This window comes from Hemitrygon akajei, chromosome 6 (assembly GCF_048418815.1).
Source record: "Hemitrygon akajei chromosome 6, sHemAka1.3, whole genome shotgun sequence".
Classification (NCBI taxonomy): domain Eukaryota; kingdom Metazoa; phylum Chordata; class Chondrichthyes; order Myliobatiformes; family Dasyatidae; genus Hemitrygon; species Hemitrygon akajei.
In genome coordinates this window covers 95,137,727-95,158,111 of record NC_133129.1, presented here as the reverse complement: position 1 = coordinate 95,158,111, position 20,385 = coordinate 95,137,727, and the positions used below count along the sequence as shown (strand labels likewise).

Genomic DNA, 20,385 nt, shown 5'->3' with positions numbered 1-20,385 from the left:
ACCTATGAACCCAAGGTTGAATTCTTACCTGGATCTACCTTCAGGGATACCGTGGAGTAAATTTCACTTTTGGCTTTTGGATTCAGACGGATGTTGCACTCGTAGATGCCCGAGTCTTTCATTCTGAGGTCGTGGATAGTCAGATTGGCTGCTCCTGTTTTGCTCCATCCCAGTTGCATTGTCGTCCGGTTCCTGTACTGACTGCTTGGCACACCACGTGATACGTAGACCACCAACAGAGGTTGCTTCTTCTGCCAGGTTACCTCCATTCCCTCTCCTTCACCTGTGAATGGGCAGGCAAGTACCGTGGTGCTCCCACAATTGGCTCGGGTGGCAGAGGTGCCTTCCGTTTGGACTGTGGAGGGTGGGGGGGGGAGGTGATGAGAAACAAAAAGCAGGACTTGCATCTCTATAAAATCCATTACAAGTTCAGACCATCCCAAAGTGATGCAGTGTCAATTTAAGGTGGAAATACAGCAGCTAATGTGGACGTGGCACCATCCCGCACACAGCAATAGTGTTAGTAGGATCCAAAAACACGTAGAAAACTCATCTGTTGGACAAACCCACAAGGTTCGTGAACACAGGGGCACCGCAGGGAACCGTACTCTCTCCGGTCCTGTTCACCCTGTACACATCAGACTTCCAATATAACTCAGAGTCCTGCCATGTGCAGAAGTTCGCTGATGACACGGCCATAGTGGGGTGTGTCAGGAATGGACAGGAGGAGGAGTATAGGAAACTGATACAGGACTTTGTGATATGGTGCAACTCAAACTACCTGCGTCTCAATATCACCAAGACCAAGGAGATGGTGGTGGACTTTAGGAGATCTAGGCCCCATATGGAGCCAGTGATCATTAATGGAGAACGTGTGGAGCAGGTTAAGACCTACAAGTATCTGGGAGTACAGTTAGACGAGAAGCTTGACTGGACTGCCAACACAGATGCCTTGTGCAGGAAGGCACAGAGTCGAATGTACTTCCTAAGAAGGTTGGCGTCATTCAATGTCTGTAGTGAGATGCTGAAGATGTTCTATAGGTCAGTTGTGGAGAGCGCCCTCTTCTTTGTGGTGGCGTGTTGGGGAGGAAGCATTAAGAAGAGGGACGCCTCACGTCTTAATAAGCTGGTAAGGAAGGCGGGCTCTGTCGTGGGCAAAGTACTGGAGAGTATAACATCGGTAGCTGAGCGAAGGGCGCTGAGTAGGCTACGGTCAATTATGGATAACTCTGAACATCCTCTACATAGCACCATCCAGAGACAGAGAAGCAGTTTCAGCGACAGGTTTCTATCGATGCAATGCTCCTCAGACAGGATGAAGAGGTCAATACTCCCCAATGCCATTAGGCTTTACAATTCTACCGCCAGGACTTAAGAACTTTTTAAAAGCTATTATTAATGCTTTTTGAGACGGTGATTTAGATGCATATCATATTTTTTTACTGAGTTAAGTATTGTATGTAATTAGTTTTGCTACAACAAGTGCATGGGACATTGGAAAAAAAGTTGAATTTCCCCATGGGGATGAATAAAGTATCTATCTATCTATCTACAAGAGACCCTGCAGTTGTTTGAAATCTGTGGGAATACACACAAAATGCTGGAAGGACTCAGCAGGCCAGGGACCATCCACGGAGGGGAATAAATCGCCGACGTTTTGGGCTGGGACCCTTCGCCAGAACTGGAAAAGAAAGAGGCAGGAGCCAGAGTAAAGTGGGTGGAGGAAGAGGAAGGAGAACAAGCTGCCGGTCATAGGGGCAAGATGTATGGGAGAGCTGGGCCGGGGTGTGGGGGGGGGGGGGGGGGGGGGAGCGGAGGTCAGAGTTCAGACTGGAGACAGTATTAGGACAGCCGAAGTTCCATTCTAAAGAAAGAATCTTGGACTCCAAATTATAAACATTTCTCCATCTACACAGCAAATTCCTCCAAGAAGGGAGGATTCCTTGATGCACTTGGAGCAGAGTCACTTCACCTTTTTTATTGTCATTTCGACCATAACTGCTGGTACGGTACATAGTAAAAATGAGACACGTTTTTCAGGACCATGGTGTTACATGACACAGTGCAAAAGCTAGACTAAACTACGTAAAAAACAGCACAGAAAAAACTACACTAGACTACAGACCTACCCAGGATTGCATAAAGTGCACAAAACAGTGCAGGCATTACAATAAATAATAAACAAGACAATAGGGAAGTAAGATGTCAGTCCAGGCTCTGGGTATTGGAGTCTGATAGCTTGGGGGAAGAAACTGTTACATAGTCTGGTCGTGAGAGCCCGAATGCTTCAGTGCCTTTTCCCAGACGGCAGGAGGGAGAAGAGTTTGTATAAGGGGTGCGTGGTTTCCTTCATAATGCTTTTTGCTTTGCGGATGCAGTATGTAGTGTAAATGAACAAGAGAACAAGAGAAGAACAAATCCTGATGGCAGCAAAACAAAGTTCTGAAGAAGCTTTACAGGATAGACATTATGAGTACATTCCCCAAGAGGAAGTAATCTGACACTAGAGACCTGGTCTCAGGATAACGAATCACTCAGTTAAGGCAGAAATTAGGAGTCCTTTTTCTCAAATGCTAGCAATATTATAACCACATACAGCAGAGGATCCCAAGTTATCAAGTCTATGACTGATTCTTGGCCTCTTTTATTCTCAACGGTACATAGGGATGCTGGGTGGCAGGGTGGAGATACGTCAATACCAAAGGAGGTGTAAGGCACTCCTTCCCTCCTCTAGCTTGCAGGTCACCCTTGGACAAGGTGTAGCACCTGCTTAGACCCCGCTCCCCCCCACACCCCGATCAGGGTCACGTGAAGCCATGGGAGCGGGTGATGGATGGTCGTACGAGCAGCCGGTGCAGATCACAGGTCCTGGTTATGTGACCACTGACGCCAGGCAGACAATCTCTGAAGAGTATTGATAATGGGTGCGGGTCACCCGTCTTGTAAAGACACTGCCCAGAGAAAGGCAATGGCAAACCACTTCTGTAGAAAAATTTGCCAAGAACAATCATCTTTGCCTACGTCATTTGACATGGCACAATAAGAAATAAATGAACACAGGGATAGTGATCAGAGTGAGGCTAACCACAATACATTTGGATTGAGGAAGATTTGAAGAGCCGTGTGACAGACTCCTGTCCCTGGTGTAGTTCAGATTCTTACCATCACAGACGAGTGCACTCAGACACAGCACTTGCATCAGGAGGAGCATAGAAGAGGACACCTTGGACCTGAAACTAAAGCAGCAAGGGACATCATGTAACTGAGGGAGATTACCTTCAAAAAGACATTCACAAATCGTTCATGGTATAAGTTAAGTTTATTATTGTAAGCAATCGCCATTGTTTAAGTTTATGCCCAGGGTATAAATGCTATGAGAATCGTTTTCTTTTGCAGTAGCAAGCAGCACTAAACATTACAGACAAGCACAAGTTAAAATAAACTGAAATTCACACGATTTTTCCAGAATTTACATTACAAAATAGGCATGATGACACTTGTGTAAGTTAAATGATGAAAAGAAAATAAAGGGTTAAAAGAACTGGATATTGCTAAAGCTTTATGACATCCTGTATTTTCCCAATTAAGCTGCAAGTTTACATAACTGAGTCTCAACATCAGTACAACCAAAGAGCTGATAGTGGACTACAGAAAAGGTAAGCTGAGGGAAGACGAACCAATCCTCATAGAGGGATCAGATGTGGAGAGAGTGAGTAATTTCAAGTTCCTAGGTGTCAATATCTCTGAGGATCTCACCCAGTCCCATCATAGTGATATAGCTATAAAGGCAAACAGCAGCTTTATTTCATTAGGAGTTTGAGGAGATTTGGTTCTAAAACACTCGAAAACTTCTGCAGATGCACTGTAGAGAGCATACTGACAGACAGCATCACTGTCTGGTATGGGGCAGGGGACAAAGAAACTGCAGGAAGTTGTAGAATTAGTCAGGTCCATCATGGTATCATCCTCCATAGTATCCAAGACATCTTCAAGGACATCCTCAGAAAGGCACCTTCATCACCCAGGACATGCCTTCTGTTACTATCAGGAAGGAGATACACACACACACACACACACACACACACACACACACACACACACACACACACACACACACACACACACACACACACACACACACACACACACACACACACACACACACACACACACACACACACACTGATTCAGAAACAGATTCTTCCCCTCTGCCATCCAATTTTTAAATAGACATTGAACGCACAAATGCTATCTCACTTTTTAAAAAATTATTTCTGTTTCTGCACAATGCTTGAGTTAACTATATTTTATATATACTTACAGTAACTGATTTATCTTTTTTCCTATATCATGTATTGCGCTGTACTGCTGCCGCTACGTTGACAAATTTCACGACGTGTTATTAAACCCTGATTCTGATTCAATGTGCTGACCACAACTATTCCTTAGAGAGGTAACACAGCTGCACAGACAAGACAGATGAGCCACAAAACAATTTCTTGTCTTGCGAATGGGGGCGGGAGAGGGGGTGTTGACTCCGCTCACTTGTCTGCCACCAGATATAAACACAAACAAGAGAAAATCTGCAGATGGTGGAAATCAGAGCAATACACACAAAATGCTGGAGGAACTCAGCAGGTGAGGGAGCACCAGAGTAAACAGCCGACATTTCAGGACGAGACCCTTCATCAGGACTGAGAGAAAAGATGAGGTCAGAGTAAGAAGGTGGGGGGAGGGAGGAAGAAATACAATGTAGTAGGTTATAGGTGAAATTTAGGAGGGGGAATGTGAAGTAAAGAGTTGGGAAGTCGATTGGTGAAAGAGATACAGGGTTGGAGAAGGGGGAATCTGATAGGAGAGGACAGAAGACCATGGAAGAAAGGGAAGGGGGAGGAGCTCCAGAGGGAGGTGATGGGCAGGCAAGTGAGAGAGGAAAATAAGAATGGAGAACGGTGAAGTGGGGGCAATTACCGGAAGTTCGAGAAACCAATGTTCATGCCATTGGGTTGGAGGCTACCCAGAATATAAGGTGTTTCCCCAACCCGAGTGTGGCCTCATCACAGCAGCTGAGGTAGCCATGGACTGACACTTCGGAATGGGAATAGGAAGTGGAATTAAAATGGGCGGCCACCGGTGACTCCCACTTCTTCTGGTGTATGGAGCATAGGCGCTTGGCAAGGTGGTCTCGCAATCTACGTCTCACCGGTCTCACCGATATTGAGCAGACCACACTGGGAGCACCGGATACAGTAGACGGCCCTAGCCAACTCGCAGGTGTAGTGTTCCCTTACCCTGAAGGGCTGTTTGGAGCCCTGAATGGTAGTGAGGGATAAGTTGTAGGGGCAGGTGTGGCACTTGCTGATATCTTTGCAACTCTGAGTTCCACACGTGTGGACTCGCCATCATGTCACAGGTATCGAGCTTTATTTTAAGAATTCTCCAAAAGAAAAATAGTCCGAGGTAGTGTGAGGCTTCTCGAGGGTCAGTTCAAGAACCTGATGGCGGTGGGGAAGAAGGTGTGGTCGAAGCTTGAGTTATTTATCTAGAATCTAGATTCTAGAGGCTCCTGTACCTCCTGCCTAATGGCAGCATAGAGAAGAGGGCATGGCTTGGAAGGTATGGCTTTAGATCACCCCTGAAAGATATCAATATACTTTCCCCTCAGGCCAAGTCAAGTTTATTGTCATTTAACTATATACATGTATACCGTCAAACCAGATGACATTTCTGCGAACCAGTGGGTAAAGCACAGTTGGACACATAACACACAGTACAGGTTTCCCCCGCTAGCTGAAGGTAGAGCATTCCTATGAAACGGTTCGTAAGCCAGAATGTCGTAAAGTGAAGAAGCAATTACCATTTATTTATATGGGAAAAATCTGTGGGCGTTCGCAGACCCAAAAAATAACCTACCAAATCATGCCAAATAACACATAAAACCTAAAATAACAGTAACATATAGTAAAAGCAGGAGTGATCTGATAAATACACAGCCTATATAATGTAGGAATACTTTTCTACAATTATTGCAGCACTGTCCGCCGCAGCAAAAATCTCACGCAAGCACTCTCAGCAGCGCTCCCGGCAGAAACACACGGTGCCAGCGCTCCCGGCAGAAACACTCTTTCCAGAACCTGATGACTGAGGGGTAATAACTGTTCCTAAACCCGGTGGTGTAAGTTCTGAGGCTCTTACACCTTCTTCCTGATGGCACAGTGAGAAGAGAGCATGACCTTGGTGGTGGGCATTCCTGATAATTATTAACTGCTTTCCTGTGATAACGTTTCACGTAGATGGCTTGATGGACTTTACCTGTGATGGACTGGGCCATATCCAAAACTTGCACCTCACACTGTTTTAAACTTTCTCACTCTCACCTTAAATACATGTCCTCTGGCTTTTGACTTTTCTAATCTGGGGATAAAACACCCTAACTGTCTACCCTATCACTGCCTCTCATAATTTTATAAACTACCATAGAGTTTCAGGTAGACAGAACGCTGCTTTCACCAAATCACTTCCATTCAAGCTGCTAGCATATTCTGGCAACATAATTACTAGGCAAAATGTTCAAAATAAATTCTCAGTTCAGTATAGCTGCACTTTCCACAGAACATTACCACAGACGGCTATAGAAGCCCAGTCATTGGATATATTTAAAGTGGAATAGACAAGATTCTTGATTAGTAACAGGAAGGGGTCAAAGATTATGGGAAGAAGGCAGGAGAATGGGGTTGAGGAGGACTATAAATCAGCCATGATGGAATGGAGCAGACTGATGGACCGAATGGCCTAATTCTGCTCCTAGTCTTATAGGACACCCATAGAGCAGTCACATAATAGAAACAAAATTTGTTGTTCTGGATTTCCAGCAGCTGCAGAATCTCTTGTGCTTATGGTTTACAGTGTCCCTTTCCTGGCCTTCACATACCACGTCCCTAGAGAGGCAATCCATTTTCCATCTCCAGGTATTGGGTCAGCTTGGACTGTGGCAGCACAGGGGTGTAGTTTGGGTTACTGTTGTACCATATACAGCTTCACCTTGAAACCCAATAACCAGGAATAACCAGTGATCATAATTCACCCTGCAGTTCAGAGGGATAAACTAGACAGTTGCAAAAGTAAGGGGATTGCGGAGGGATGATCGAGGAGCTGTCCTGTTGATTGGAAGGGAAGACTAGCAGGGATGAAGGCAGAACAGCAATGGCTGGAGTTTCTGTGAACAATTCAGAAGGCTCAGGAGAGATTTTACCCAAAATAGTTTTCTAAAGGAAGGATGAGGCAATCGTGGCTGACAAGAAAAGTCAAAGACAGCGTAAAAGCGAAAGAGAGGGCCATAATATAGCAAAAATTAACAGGAAGGTAGAGGATTGGGAAGCTTTTAAAAACGAACAGGCAACTAATAAAGTCATAAGACAAGACAGCCAACAATAACTTTGTCAAGGGCAGGTTTTACGAGCCCGATTGAATCCTTTGAGGATGTAACAAAACACATTGATGAAGGTAGGGCAGTGGAGGTAGTGTATATGGATTTCAATAAGGCATTTGGTAAGGTTCCCCATGCAAGGCTCCCTCAGAAAGTGAGGAGGCATGGGATCCAAGGAGACTTTGCTTGTGGATCCAGAATTGGCTTGCCCACATAAGGCAAAGAGTGGTTGTAGATGGTTCATATTCTGCATGGAGGTTGGTGACTAGTGGCGTTCCGCAGGGATCTGTTCTGGGACCCCTCCTCTTCATGATTTTTATAAATGACCTTGATGAGGAAATAGCAGGGTGGTTTAGCAAGTTTGCTGATTGCACACGTTGGGGGTACTGAGGATAGCCTGGAGGGTTATCAGAAGTTACAATGGGACATCAATAGGATGCAAAAATGGGCAGAGAAATGGCAGATGGAGTTCAACCTAGGTAAGTATGGAGTGGTTCATTTCAGTCGGGCAAATTTGAAGACAGAATATTAATGGTAAGACTCTTAGCAATGCGAAGGATTAGCGAGATCTTGGGAGTCTGTGTCCACAGGACACTCAAAGCTGCTTGACAGTGTTGTTCAGAAGGTGTATGGTGTGACAGCCTTCATTAACTCTAGGATGGAGTTAATGTGGTAATATTAAAGCTGTATAAGACCTCCGTTAGACCCTACTTAGAGTATGGTGTTCAGTTCTGGTCGCCTCACTACAGGAAGGATGTGGATACTATAGAGAGAGTGCAGAGGAGATTTACAAGGATGCTGCCTGGATTGGAGAGTATGCCTTATGAGTTGAGTAAACTTGGCTTTTACTCCTTGGAGAGACGAAGGATGAGAGGTGACCTGATAGATGATGAAAGGCTTTTTCCCAGGGCTGAAATGGCTTAACACGAAGGGGTATAGTTTTAAGGCGCTTGGAAGGAGGTACAGAGGGGATGTCAGAGATAATTTTTTCACACAGGGAGTGGTGGGTGCATGGAATGCACTGCCAGCAACGGTGGTAGAGGCGGATGCAATAGGGTCTTTTAAGAGATTCTTAGATAGACAAATAGAGGGCTATATGGTAGGCTACATGGTCGGCACATTATGGGCCAAATGGCCTGTAATGTGCTGTAGATTTTTATGTCTTATGTTCTAATATAAAAATGGATACATGTTTTTTTCAGAATGGAATGAAGGAATGGAAAATTGCAGTCACGAAGGGAGAGACTGAAGAAAGGCAATTATGGGCCAGTTAGTCTGACCTCAGTGGTTGGGAAGATGTTGGAGTCAATTGTTAAGGATGTGGTTTCGAGATACGGAGGCACATGATATAATGGGCTGTAGTCAGCATGGTCTCCTTAAGGGAAAATCTTGCCTGACAAATCTGTTGGAATTCTTTGAAGCAATAACAAATAGGATAGACAAAGGACAATCGGTGGATGTTGTGTACTTGGATCTTTAGGTCTTTGACAAGGTGTCACACACGAGGCTGCTTAACAAGTTAAAGCCCAGGAAAGATACCAGCATGGATAGAGCAGTGGCTGATTTTCAGCAGGCGAAGAGTGTGAATAGAGGGAGCCTTTGCTGGTTGGCTGCCAGTGACTAGTGCTGTTCCACAGGGGTCTGTGTTGGGGCTGCTTCTTTTTACACTACTTGTCAATGACTTGGATGATGGAATGATAGCTTTGTGGCAAAGTTTGTGGATAATTCGAAGATAGGTGGAGGGGCAGGTAGTTTTGAGGAAGAAGAAAAGCTACACAAGGACTTAGACAGAATAGGAGAATGGGCAAAGTAGCGGGGGGGGGGGGGGTGGGAACCAGGGTGCCTGAAGAGTTAGTGGAGAGATTGTGGTGACAGACATTGGTTGGACCTCAAAGTCAGGAATCAAAAAGTTGAGCATGGTGCGATGAGTGTCTGAGCCGCATATATTTCAATGCAAGGATAGTAGGCAAAGCGGATGAGCTCAGGGCATGGATCAACAGCTGGAATTATATTTTAGCCAGTAGTGAGACTTTGTGGCAGAAGGGACAAAACTGGCAGCTCAATATTCAGGGGTTCCGTTGATTTATACATAACTGAGCGGGAGGGATTAAAGAAGAAGGGGTCTTGGGGTCACTTGTCTTGGAAAATGTCACGGCAATCCAGAGAACTCGTCTATGGATGCTTTATGGGTGGAACTGAGAATAAGAAAGGTATGATCACGCTAATGGCGTCATATTACAAGCTACCGAACAGTCTGCAGGAATTAGAGGGGCAAATTTACATAGAGACCACAGACTGTTGCAAGAAACATAAAGTTGTTACAGTCGGTGATTTTAACTTTTCACATATTAACTGGGACTCCCATATTGTAAAAGAACTAGATAGGATAGAGTTTGTCAAATATGCTCAGAGAAGCTTCCTTAATCAGAACATAGAAGTCCCAATGAGATAGTCTGCAATACTTGATCTGCTACAATGGAATGAAACAGGGCAAATGACAGCAGCTTGTGTAGGGGAACACTCTGCATCTAGTGATCATAATGCCATTAGCATCAAAATAGATATGCAAAAAAGTAGATCCGGTTCACAGATTCAGATTCCAAATTGGAGACAGGTCAATTTTGATGGTATCAGAAATGATCTCACGTGTGCATTGGGAAAGGCTGGTTTCTGGCAAAGGTGGATTTGGAAAGTGGAAGGCCTTTAAAAACGAACATTTGAGAGTACAAAGCTTGTGTGTGCCTGTCAGAATAAAAGGTAAAGTTAACAAGTGTAGGGATCCTTGGTTTTCAAGCGATATTGAGACCTTGGTTAAGAAAAAAAAACAACAGGTGCATAGCAGGTATAGGAAGGCAGGAACAAATGAGGTGTTTATGGAGTGTAAGAAATGCAAGAGAACACAAGAAATCAGGAGGGCAAAAAGAGGTATGAGGCTGTTCTAGAAGCAAACATGAAGGAGAATCCCGAGGAATTCTACAGATACATTAAGAGCAAACTGACCATAAGGGACAGAATTTGTCTTCTGGAAGATAAGAATGATAATCCATGTGTGGAACCAGAAGAGATAGGGGAGATCTTAAATAAAGTTTTTGCACCTGTAGTACTCAGGACACGGACACAGAGTCTATAGAAGTGAGGCAAAGCAACAGCGAGGTCATGGACCCTGTACAGATTACAGAGGAGGATGTTTGCTGTCCTGAGGTCCTTGGACCTTGTAGGTAAGTACAGAAATTGCCAGAGATCCAGGAGAGATACTTAAATTATCCTTGGTGACAGGAGAAGTACCATAGGAATGGAGGATAGCTAATATTATTGCACTGTTTAAGAAAGGCTCTAAACATAAACCAGGAATTATAGGCTGGTGAGCCTGACATCAGCACTGAGAAAGTTATTGGAAGTTATTATAAGGGACTGGATATGTAAGTATTTGGATAGACATGGAGTGATTGAAGTGTAGTTGTATGTGGTTGTGCTTGTCTAACCAATCTTAAAGACTTTTTCGAGGAAGTTACCAAAAAGTTGATGAAGGCAAGGCAGTGTATGTTCTCTGCATGGATTTTAGTAAGGCACTTTTACAAGGAATGTGCATGAGAGACTGGTTAAGAAGATTCAGACTCTCTGCATTTAAGATGAGTTAGTAAATTGGGTTAGACATTGGCTTTGTGGGAGAAACCAGAGGATGGTAGTAGATGGTTGCCTCTCTAATTGGAGGCCTATGACAAGAGGAGTGCTGCAGGGATTGGTGCTGGGTCCTTTGTTGTTTGTCATCTATATCAATGATCTGGATGGTAATGTGGTTCACTGGATCACCACATTTGCGGATGACACCAAGATTGGCAGTGTAGTGGACAGTGAGGAAGGCTACCATGGCTTGCAGATGGAGCTGGATCAGCTGGAAAATGGCAGATAGATTTTAATGCAAACAAGTGAGAGGTGCTGCATTTCAGTAGGACCAACCAGGGCGAGTCTTACACAGTGAATGATCAGGCAGAGGGGTGCAGTAGAACAAAGGGATCTGGGAATATAGGTCCACAATTCATTGAAAGTAGTGTCACAGGTAGATAGGGTTGTTAAGAAAGCTCTTGGCACATTGGCCTGCATAAATGAAAATATTAAGTACCAGTTGAAATTCTTTCTTTTTCAAATCTTTTCATTATTATTATTATCCAAAATTAAGAAGAGTACATCAAAGTAGGTAACACTTACAATGTCTCAAGGGAAAAAAAACATTATTTTAAAGATTGAAAAATTTTGGTGACTCACAAAAAAAAGGAAAAAACCCCTACTAAAGCAAAGAAAAGTAAGAAAAAAAACCCCCATTAGGTGTCAACCCCAGAGCCAAGTGTCATTCAAAAAGTTTCCAAAGAAACCGCCCGCAAGGAAAAACATTACCAAACTTTACAATCAGATCGTGGAGGAAATCTATCAATTAACTCAAATGATAGTAACGAGCAAATGAACCCCATCTTTTCTCAAAATCAAACATAGGTTCAAAGGTTTGACTTCTAATTTTCTGCAAACTAAGACATAGCATCACTTGAGAGAACCATTGTGACAGAGTGGGAGCCGACACATCCTTCCACTTCAACAGAATGGCCCTCCTAGCTACCAATGTAACAAACATGTTGATCAGACAAAGAAATACCGCGGATATTTTGAAGAATTATTCCAAAAAACAGTTAATTTGTTAGGTTGCAATTTAACTTTAAGTGCTTTAGAAATTGTAGAAAAAACTGACTTCCAGAACTGTCCCAGTATAGAACAAGACCAGAACAAGTGTCAGTGTAGCTGTCTCAGTTTTACATCTATCATAGTAACTATCAACATTAGGAAACATTTTAGACAATCTCTCCTTCGTCAAATAGTAACGATGTACAATTTTAAATTGAATCAGTGAATGACTAGCACAGATCTAAGAAGAGTTAACCAACTTCAGAATCCGCGTCCAGTCCTCCGTCTTAAAAGTCAAAATAAGTTCCTTTTCCCAATCTTATTTAATCTTAAATAAAGGAAGCTTACCCCATTGTAATAGTAAATTACAAATTCCTCCAATGGAACCCTTCATCAAAGGGTTCATCAAAGATGTATCTAACAGGTCAGCATCCAATATGTAAGGAAAATTACTTAAATTTTCTTGTAAGAAATAGTAGGAAATAAGGTATGAAAAAGCAGTTAAATCTCCATTTTCAGCTCCTTCTTGCAGCCCAACAATTTGTATATTCCTTCAGCAAGACCTAGTTTCCAGGTCTATAATCTAATTTTGATATATTTCCAAATGAGTTGTAGTTTTAAGCAATTTTTTGCTTATTTATCTTCAATTCCTCTTCGTGTGTAATAACTTGAGTTTCCAGGTCTTTAAGCCTTCTCAGACATCATTTCATGACTATTCTTTTCTAGTTGTCTTTAATTAAACGATTCTGACCCTTAATGTATCTTCAGCCCCCGGTGGCATTTCATCAGATCTTGCCTTTTCCGTTGCCTTTATCACTAGGTTCAGACAAGTTCTTTCTACTCCTCAAAGACATATTGTTCCCCCTCAAGAATCAGCAAATAAAAATTTTAAATTCGAAGTTTAAACTAGGAGCAATGGTGTCTGCCCCCATTTTTCCTACACAACATCAACGACTGCATTGGTGGGGTTTCCTGCTCCCATGAGGGGCTCATCGACCATCAACTTTCCCTCCAACTTCCACCCTGCCCTCAAATTTACCAGGTTCATTTCCGACACCTCCCTCCCCATTCTCAATCTCTGGACACAGCTTATCTACTGATGTCTATTATAAACCCACGGACTCGCATAGCTACCTAGCCAATACCTCTTCCCACCCTGTTACTCGTGAAAATGCCATCCCCTTCTCTCAGTTCCTCCCTCTCCATCGCATCTGGGGTCAGGATGAGGCTTCCCTTCCTCCACCATCAACTGTGCCTTCAACCTCTTCTCTTCCATTTCACGCACGTCTGCTCTTACCCCACCCTACCGGGGATAGGGTTCCTCTTGTCCTCACCTACCACCCCCACCAGCCTCTACGTCCAGCACCTAACTCTTGGAACTTCCACCGTCCCCAACAGTATCCCACCGCCAAGCACATCTCCCCCCCCACCCCCACTTTCTGTTTTCCGCAAGGATCGTTCCCTCCCCACTGATCTCACAGCTAGCCCTTATCCTTGAAAGTGGAACAAGAGCTACACCTCCTCCCTCACTACCATTCAGCGCCACAAACAGTCCTTCCAGGAGAGGCAAGAAATCCCCCATGAGTCTGTTGAGGTCACGTACTGTGGCCGGTGCAGCTTCCTACATGTCGGTGAGACCCAACGTACATCCGGAGACCATTTCACCGAGCACTTACCGCCAGAACAAGTGGGATCTCCCAGTGGCCACTCATTTAATTCCACTTCTCATTCCTATTCTGATACGTCAATCCATGGCCTCCTCTACTGTCTCAATAAGGCCACAGTCAGGATGGAAGAACACCTTATATTCCATTTGGGTAGCCTTCAACTTGATGTCATTAACATCGATTTCTCAAACTTCTGGTAATACCCCCCCAATTCCCCATCCCCTTTTCTCCCACTATTCTTATCTCCTTGCCTGCCCATCACCTTCCTCTGGTGCCCCTCCCCATTCCCTTTCTTCCATGGCCTTCTGTCCTCTCCTATTAGATTCCCCCTTCTCCAGCCCTGTCTCTCTTTCACCAATCAACTTCCCAACTTTTTACTTCATCTCTCTCCCTCCTGGTTTCATCTATCACCTTGTGTTTCTCTCTCCTCCCCCCACCTTTTAAATCTTGTCATCTTTTTCTTTCTCTCTAGTCCTGCCAAAGGGACTCGGCCCAAAACGTCGACTTTACAACTTTCCATAGATGATGCCTGGCCCGCTGAGTTCCTCCAGCATTTTGTGTGTGTGTTGCTTAATAATGGTTGTTAGTCTTTTAAGTGGACAGGTGAAAATGGAATTTTGTGTAGGGCTTTAAAACATCATTGCTTTATATCCAAATATCTGTATGTTTCAAGTAGTCATTTAGTTTTGTCATGAATTAACAAAAAGAGGGAATGTGGAAATCCACTTTTATTTGTAGTAACAAAATGGCATTTCTGTCTGTCAAAATGGAACCTTTATTGTACCAGAGTGCTTTGCTAATAGTTTTTGTGCAACATTATGCTGATAGAACCCAAGTTCTTGACAAACTGTAGATCCACAGATGCATTACTGGAAGAATGTCAAAATACAGTAACAGAATATATCCAACGTATAATCCTCCGTAACTTCCGCCACCTCCTACAGGATCCCACCACCAGCCACATCTTCCCCTCCCCCCCACTCTCGGCTTTCTGCAGGGATCGCTCCCTATGCGATTCCCTTGTCCATTCATCCCCCCCATCCCTCCCCATGGACCTCCCTCTGGGCACTCAACCCTGCAAACAGAAGAAGTGCTACATCTTCCCCCACACTTCTTCCCTCACCATCATCCCAGGCCCCAAACAGTCCTTTCAGGTAACGCACCACTTCACCTGCGAGTCAACTGGGGTGATATACTGTATCCGGTGCTCCCGATGTGGCCATTTATACTTTGGGGAGACCTGCCGCAGACTGGGAGACTGTTTCGCTGAACACCGGCGCTCAGTCCTCCAGCAGTGGCAGGATCTTCCTGTGGCCACACACTTCAATTCCATAGACCACTCCCACTCCGACATGTCTGTCCATGGCCTCCTCTACCGTCAATATGAGGTCACATGCAGGTCGATGGAGCAATACCTTATCTCCCACCTAGGTAGCCTCCTACCTGCCGGCATGAACATTCACAGTCAACTCACAGACCTCCATTGATACCCCTGCCCCCCCTTACCCCATCCCTATCTATTATTTAGTCTGGTTCTCTTTCTCTCTCTTTTTCCCCCCTCACTATAATCTCCCCCCACCCCTGCCTTTCAGCAATGGCGACAGTGCTACCCCAGAGTATTTCTACATTACAAGGAGGTTTTGAAACCGTTACATCGCTTCGCCCTTGCCAGGTACAATGGAAGAAAGTTACGGGAGAGAGCAACAGGGACTTTCACCCTCTGTTTCTCTCATTCTAGAGATACTACCCGACCCAGCAAGTGTTTCCAGCACATTCTGGTATTTTTCTTCATAGTCTCACGTTTTACCGCTGTTAGACCCGAAACCTGATTTTGACTGGAATTATAAAGCCACACGATCTAACCTGTCAGTTTCCACGCCTGTACAACAACCTCCCTAGCGCCCCAGACCATCCCGCTGTAATCCCTCACCAGAACCCAAACCCCGGTGTCAGATACCATGGATGGAGCATACGACTTCCACATGGGCCTTAGGCGAAAAGAACTTCAGTGCCGCGAAATTCTGGCTTCTGGACTTTTAGTCGACCAATCAGAGACAAGGAATCCAGCCAATCCGGGTCTTACAGAGTACGCACACAATGCTGGAACGCTCGAAGTACCATTGGGCTCCCGTGCCGGGTTGATGTCGAGCTCGCAACTCGACATCGTAAGAAAAACACTGCCAGCTCCAGTTTAAATTCCCATGCGGAATATTGAGGCGGATCAAATACCCAAACCCAGCACAGCCCCCACTTCTCCCATTTAGCCAGTATCAGTGCGGTGGTCCGTAGGACCCAGCGGACCTCAGGACCCACTGCCCGCAGTGTTTCAGTTCCGTTGATGGGAAGCGATCATGATTGAAAATAAAGTGGAAATAAAAAAAGCGTTTGGAAAGAGGTGAAGCGCCATTGGTCATTAGAAAAGCGTTAGGCTACAGACAGTCAACGATTGGAATAATTTTAAAGGATAAAGGATAAAGTGAGAATAATGAAGCATGTGAAAGGCCCTGCCCCGATGAAAGCTTCAATTATTACTAAGCAACACAGTGGTTTAATTATTGGAATACATACGTTTCTTAAGTGTTTTATATGAATAGAAAGGTAAAATATATACTGTACTATATACTAAGACAAACGTTTGAGTAACTAACACTAAATAATACCAGATGTATTTGTTCCGACTTAAAGACGGACTCAGGAACAGAACTCGTACGTAACCCGGGGACTGCCTGTATTGAATATTAATTGCCCAATAATAAAATCTAAGATTTGGCAAAGCCAAAACACCTTCCTTTTTTGATTTCTGTAAATATTTCTTACTTACCCTGTGATTTCTATACTGCCATATATATGAAGAAATTTTAGAATCAATAATATAAAAAAAAGGATTTAGGAATACAAATTGATACTGCCTGAAATAGATACAGAAATTTAGGTAAAATAAACATCTTAATAGCATTAATTCTACCAATCAAAGATAAGGACAGTGGGGACCATTTAGTAAACAGTAGTTTAACATGATCAATTAAAGGTAAAAAAATTAACTTTAAATAGATCCTTATACTTCTTAGTAATTTTAACCCCCAAATAAGTAAAATAATCAGTAACCAATCTAAATGGTGATTGTCTATAAATTGGAACTTGCATATTTAATAGGAAAAGCACACTCATCAAGATTCAATTTATAACCAGAAAAACTACTAAACTGAGCAAGTAGTATTATTACTGCAGGAATGGATTTCTTTGGGTTAGAAATATATAATAACAGGTCATTCTATAACTGTGTAGTGGAGAGCATTCTGTCTGCTTCCATCAGCACATGGTATGGGATTCCTGGTGCACAGGACTGTAAAAGGTTGCAGAGAGCTGCAGACTCAACCAGTTCCAACATGGGCTTAAGACTCCTCCCATCAAGGACACACTCAGGAAGGCATAATCTATAATTAAGGGCCTTCACTATCCGGGACACGTGCTTCTCACGCATCTACCATTGCGGGAGTAGGACAAGAGCTTTAAGACCCTCACTCGATGTTTTAAGAATGTCTTCTGCCCCTCTGCCATCAGATTTTTTGAACAGTCCATGAAAACTACCTTGGTATTTCTCTTTAGCAGTAATCTCTGTAATTTATAGTAATTTTACGTCTTTGCACTGACTGCTGCCACAAAACAATGAATTCTGGTTCACAGCTCAGTAAGAATAAACCTGGAGTTTGATTGTTAGAGGATGCTGGGCAGAGATTACATCTGTAGGTGAGTGATGACTTGGAGGGTATCCTTTCACACTGCCTCCCCCCCCAATTAAGGACATCTTCGAAGTTCAGAATAAACACACTCAGAGTAAATGAATCTCAAGGTAGTATATGGTCACAGACATACACGACCTATAAGAACATATATGTCACCATATGCTATACTACCCTGAGATTCATTTTCTTGCAGGCATTCACAGAACAAGCAGATACAGTGGAATCAATGAAAATCCACACACACAAAGACTGGCAACTAATGTGCAAAAGAAGACAATCTGTGCCAATATAATATAATGATAAGTAAGTAAATAACATACTAAGAATACGGGTTGTGGAGTTCCATAGGTTGTGGAACTGAGGTGAGTGGCTTATCCACGTGGGTTCAGGACTCTGCTGGCTGAAGCTTTCCTGCACATGCAGTACCCATCACCCAAGCACCTCACCATACCCGACATGGCGTGAAACATCAAATATTTATCACTGGCCATTATAGCCAGTGATAGATAAACTGATTTTGAACACTTCTCGTCTGAGCTCACCGCGGACAAGATCGTGTGGGCTACTGAGCTCAGCAATGGCGACAGTGCTACCCCAGAGTATTTCTAGATTACAAGGAGGTTTTGTAACCGTTACATCGCTTCGCCCTTGCCAGGTACAATGGAAAAAAGTTACGGGAGAGAGCAACAGAGACTTTCACCCTCTGTTTCTCTCATTCTAGAGATACTACCCGACCCAGCAAGTGCTTCCAGCACATTCTGGTATTTTTCTTCATAGTCTCACGTTTTACCGCTGTTAGACCCGAAACCTGATTTTGACTGGAATTATAAAGCCACACGATCTAACCTGTCGGTTTCCACGCCTGTACAACAACCTCCGTAGCGCCCCAGACCATCCCGCTGTAATCCCTCACCAGAACCCAAACCCCAGTGTCAGATACCATGGACGGAGCATACGACTTCCACACGGGCCTTGAGCGAAAAGACCCTCAGTGCCGCGAAATTCTGGCTTCCGGACCTCCCGTCGACCAATCAGAGACAAGGAATCCAGCCAATCCCGGTTTTATACTTTTTAGCAATCAGCGACTTTATACTTGCTGCCATTCCACCTGCCGTGTTGCGGATAACGGAGCACAAAGTACAAACTTATGTCGGTAAAATAGAAACGCGCAATAAAATAGCATCCCAGACCTTGAGCTGCGGAAGATCTGCGGTCGAACACAATCTGAAGCCTGTCTCCCGGACGGCTGTAAAAAAGCGACACCGCGGCTCGAGCAAAACCAAATGCTGGAGGAACTCTGCATCTATTAGCTTTGGATTTCCAGTTTTTCTTGTGAGCTCAGTTTATTTTTTACCCTCCAGCCCTGCCGAAGGGGTTTCCGCCCGAAACGCCAACTTTCCGTGATGCTGCTGAGTTCCACCTGCACTTTGTGATATTTCCAGTATCGGCAGATTTTCTCTGCGCTCTGAGGCTTGGTGCTCGCTACGACCGAGAGCATGCTTCTTGCCCCGCCGATATCAGTGAATCGGACTGGCAGGATCTAAATTAAAAGTGTCAGCAGAGTCTAGCGATCACAAGAAAAGCAGCTAAGACGGTCGCTCGTTGTAAGACTGCAGGCCTCCTCCGGCGCGTGTCGGTCGCAGGCGGCCGCCTAAGTCCAGCTCCTTCGTTTTTATTTCCGCCAACGAGCAACTCGCTGATGTGATACACTTTAAGTTCTTAATGTCCAGCAGTGTTCTTGCGATCGGTAAAGAAAATGTGTAAAACTCACAATAACACCTAACACGTGGAAATCTGCAGATGCTGGAAATGCAAAGCAACACACGCAAAATGCTGGAGGTGCTCAGCAGGTCCGGCAACATCTTTGAAAAGGAATAAATAAATAGTCGACGTTTTGGGCCGAGACCGTTCATCAGGACACGTAGCTGTGATGCATTCAGATGGCACGCTCTCTGGAAACCGATAGATAGAGATTCCTGGTTTAAGAGGGTGTAACTATCAGGAGAGGTTGAGCAAATTTGGGTTTTCTCTGCAGGGACATTGGCTGATAGGTTTAATATTACCAGCGCATAAACGTGAAAACTGTTAACTTTGTGTCAGCGGTACAATGCAGTACATAACAATAGAGAAAAAAAACTGAGTTGCTTTGAGTATCTACATTAAATAATTAAGTTCAATAAGTAAAACAAAAATAGGAATAAATAAAGTAGTGAGGAAGTGTTCATGGGTTCAACGTCCATTCGGAAATCGGATGGCAGAGGAGAAGCTGATAGGTTATAAAATTTGTGGTGAACTACATATACCTGTCTGGACACGCCCCCTGCTGACTGCTCCTGTGGCTCCTCCCAAAGACCCCGGTATAAAGGCGATTGAGGCCTGAGCCCGGCCTCTCAGTCTCCAGGATGTAGTATGCTGGTCACTCACTGCTTGTTCCTTCTTCCAGTCAATAAAAGCCGATATCTCGCCTTCACGTCTCAGAGAGAGTTATTGATGGTGCATCAAAATTATGGGAACTTTAAATCGTATAGACGATCAGAATCTCCCCCCACCCCCGTACAAATGACAAATACTGGGAAATTTATGGTGGGGGAGGGGGATTTTAAATGAGATGTGCAGGGCAAGTGTTTTTTTTATACAGAGGACGGTGGAAGCAGACAGTGCTTTTTAAAGTGCAGCAGCTGGAGGGAAATGAGATTTCATGGCAAAAGAGATTTCATTTTAGTTTCGACGCACGTGATGGGCCAAAGGGCCTGTTCATATGCTATGTTACACAGAAAGTGCGCTGCAGGAACTCAGCAAGCCAGGCAACATCTTTGAAGGGGAAGAAAGGATGAGGATGCTGGACAGAGATTACATCTGTAGGTGAGTGATGTCTTGG

The 20,385-nt window shown here is 44.2% G+C and overlaps 1 protein-coding gene across 1 annotated transcript in view; it reads right to left on the bottom strand.

The window, feature by feature from the left end:
- Positions 1–20,385, bottom strand: part of LOC140729301 (coxsackievirus and adenovirus receptor homolog) — a 78,175-nt gene that overhangs the window by 20,161 nt on the left and 37,629 nt on the right. Inside the window, exons 3-4 of the mRNA XM_073048909.1 lie at positions 3,163–3,236; positions 29–355 (exon numbers count right to left, since the gene is read on the bottom strand). Of these exons, the coding sequence (XP_072905010.1) occupies positions 29–355; positions 3,163–3,211 (376 nt within the window). The 5' untranslated portion in view covers positions 3,212–3,236. The remainder of the gene's footprint in view (positions 1–28; positions 356–3,162; positions 3,237–20,385) is intronic.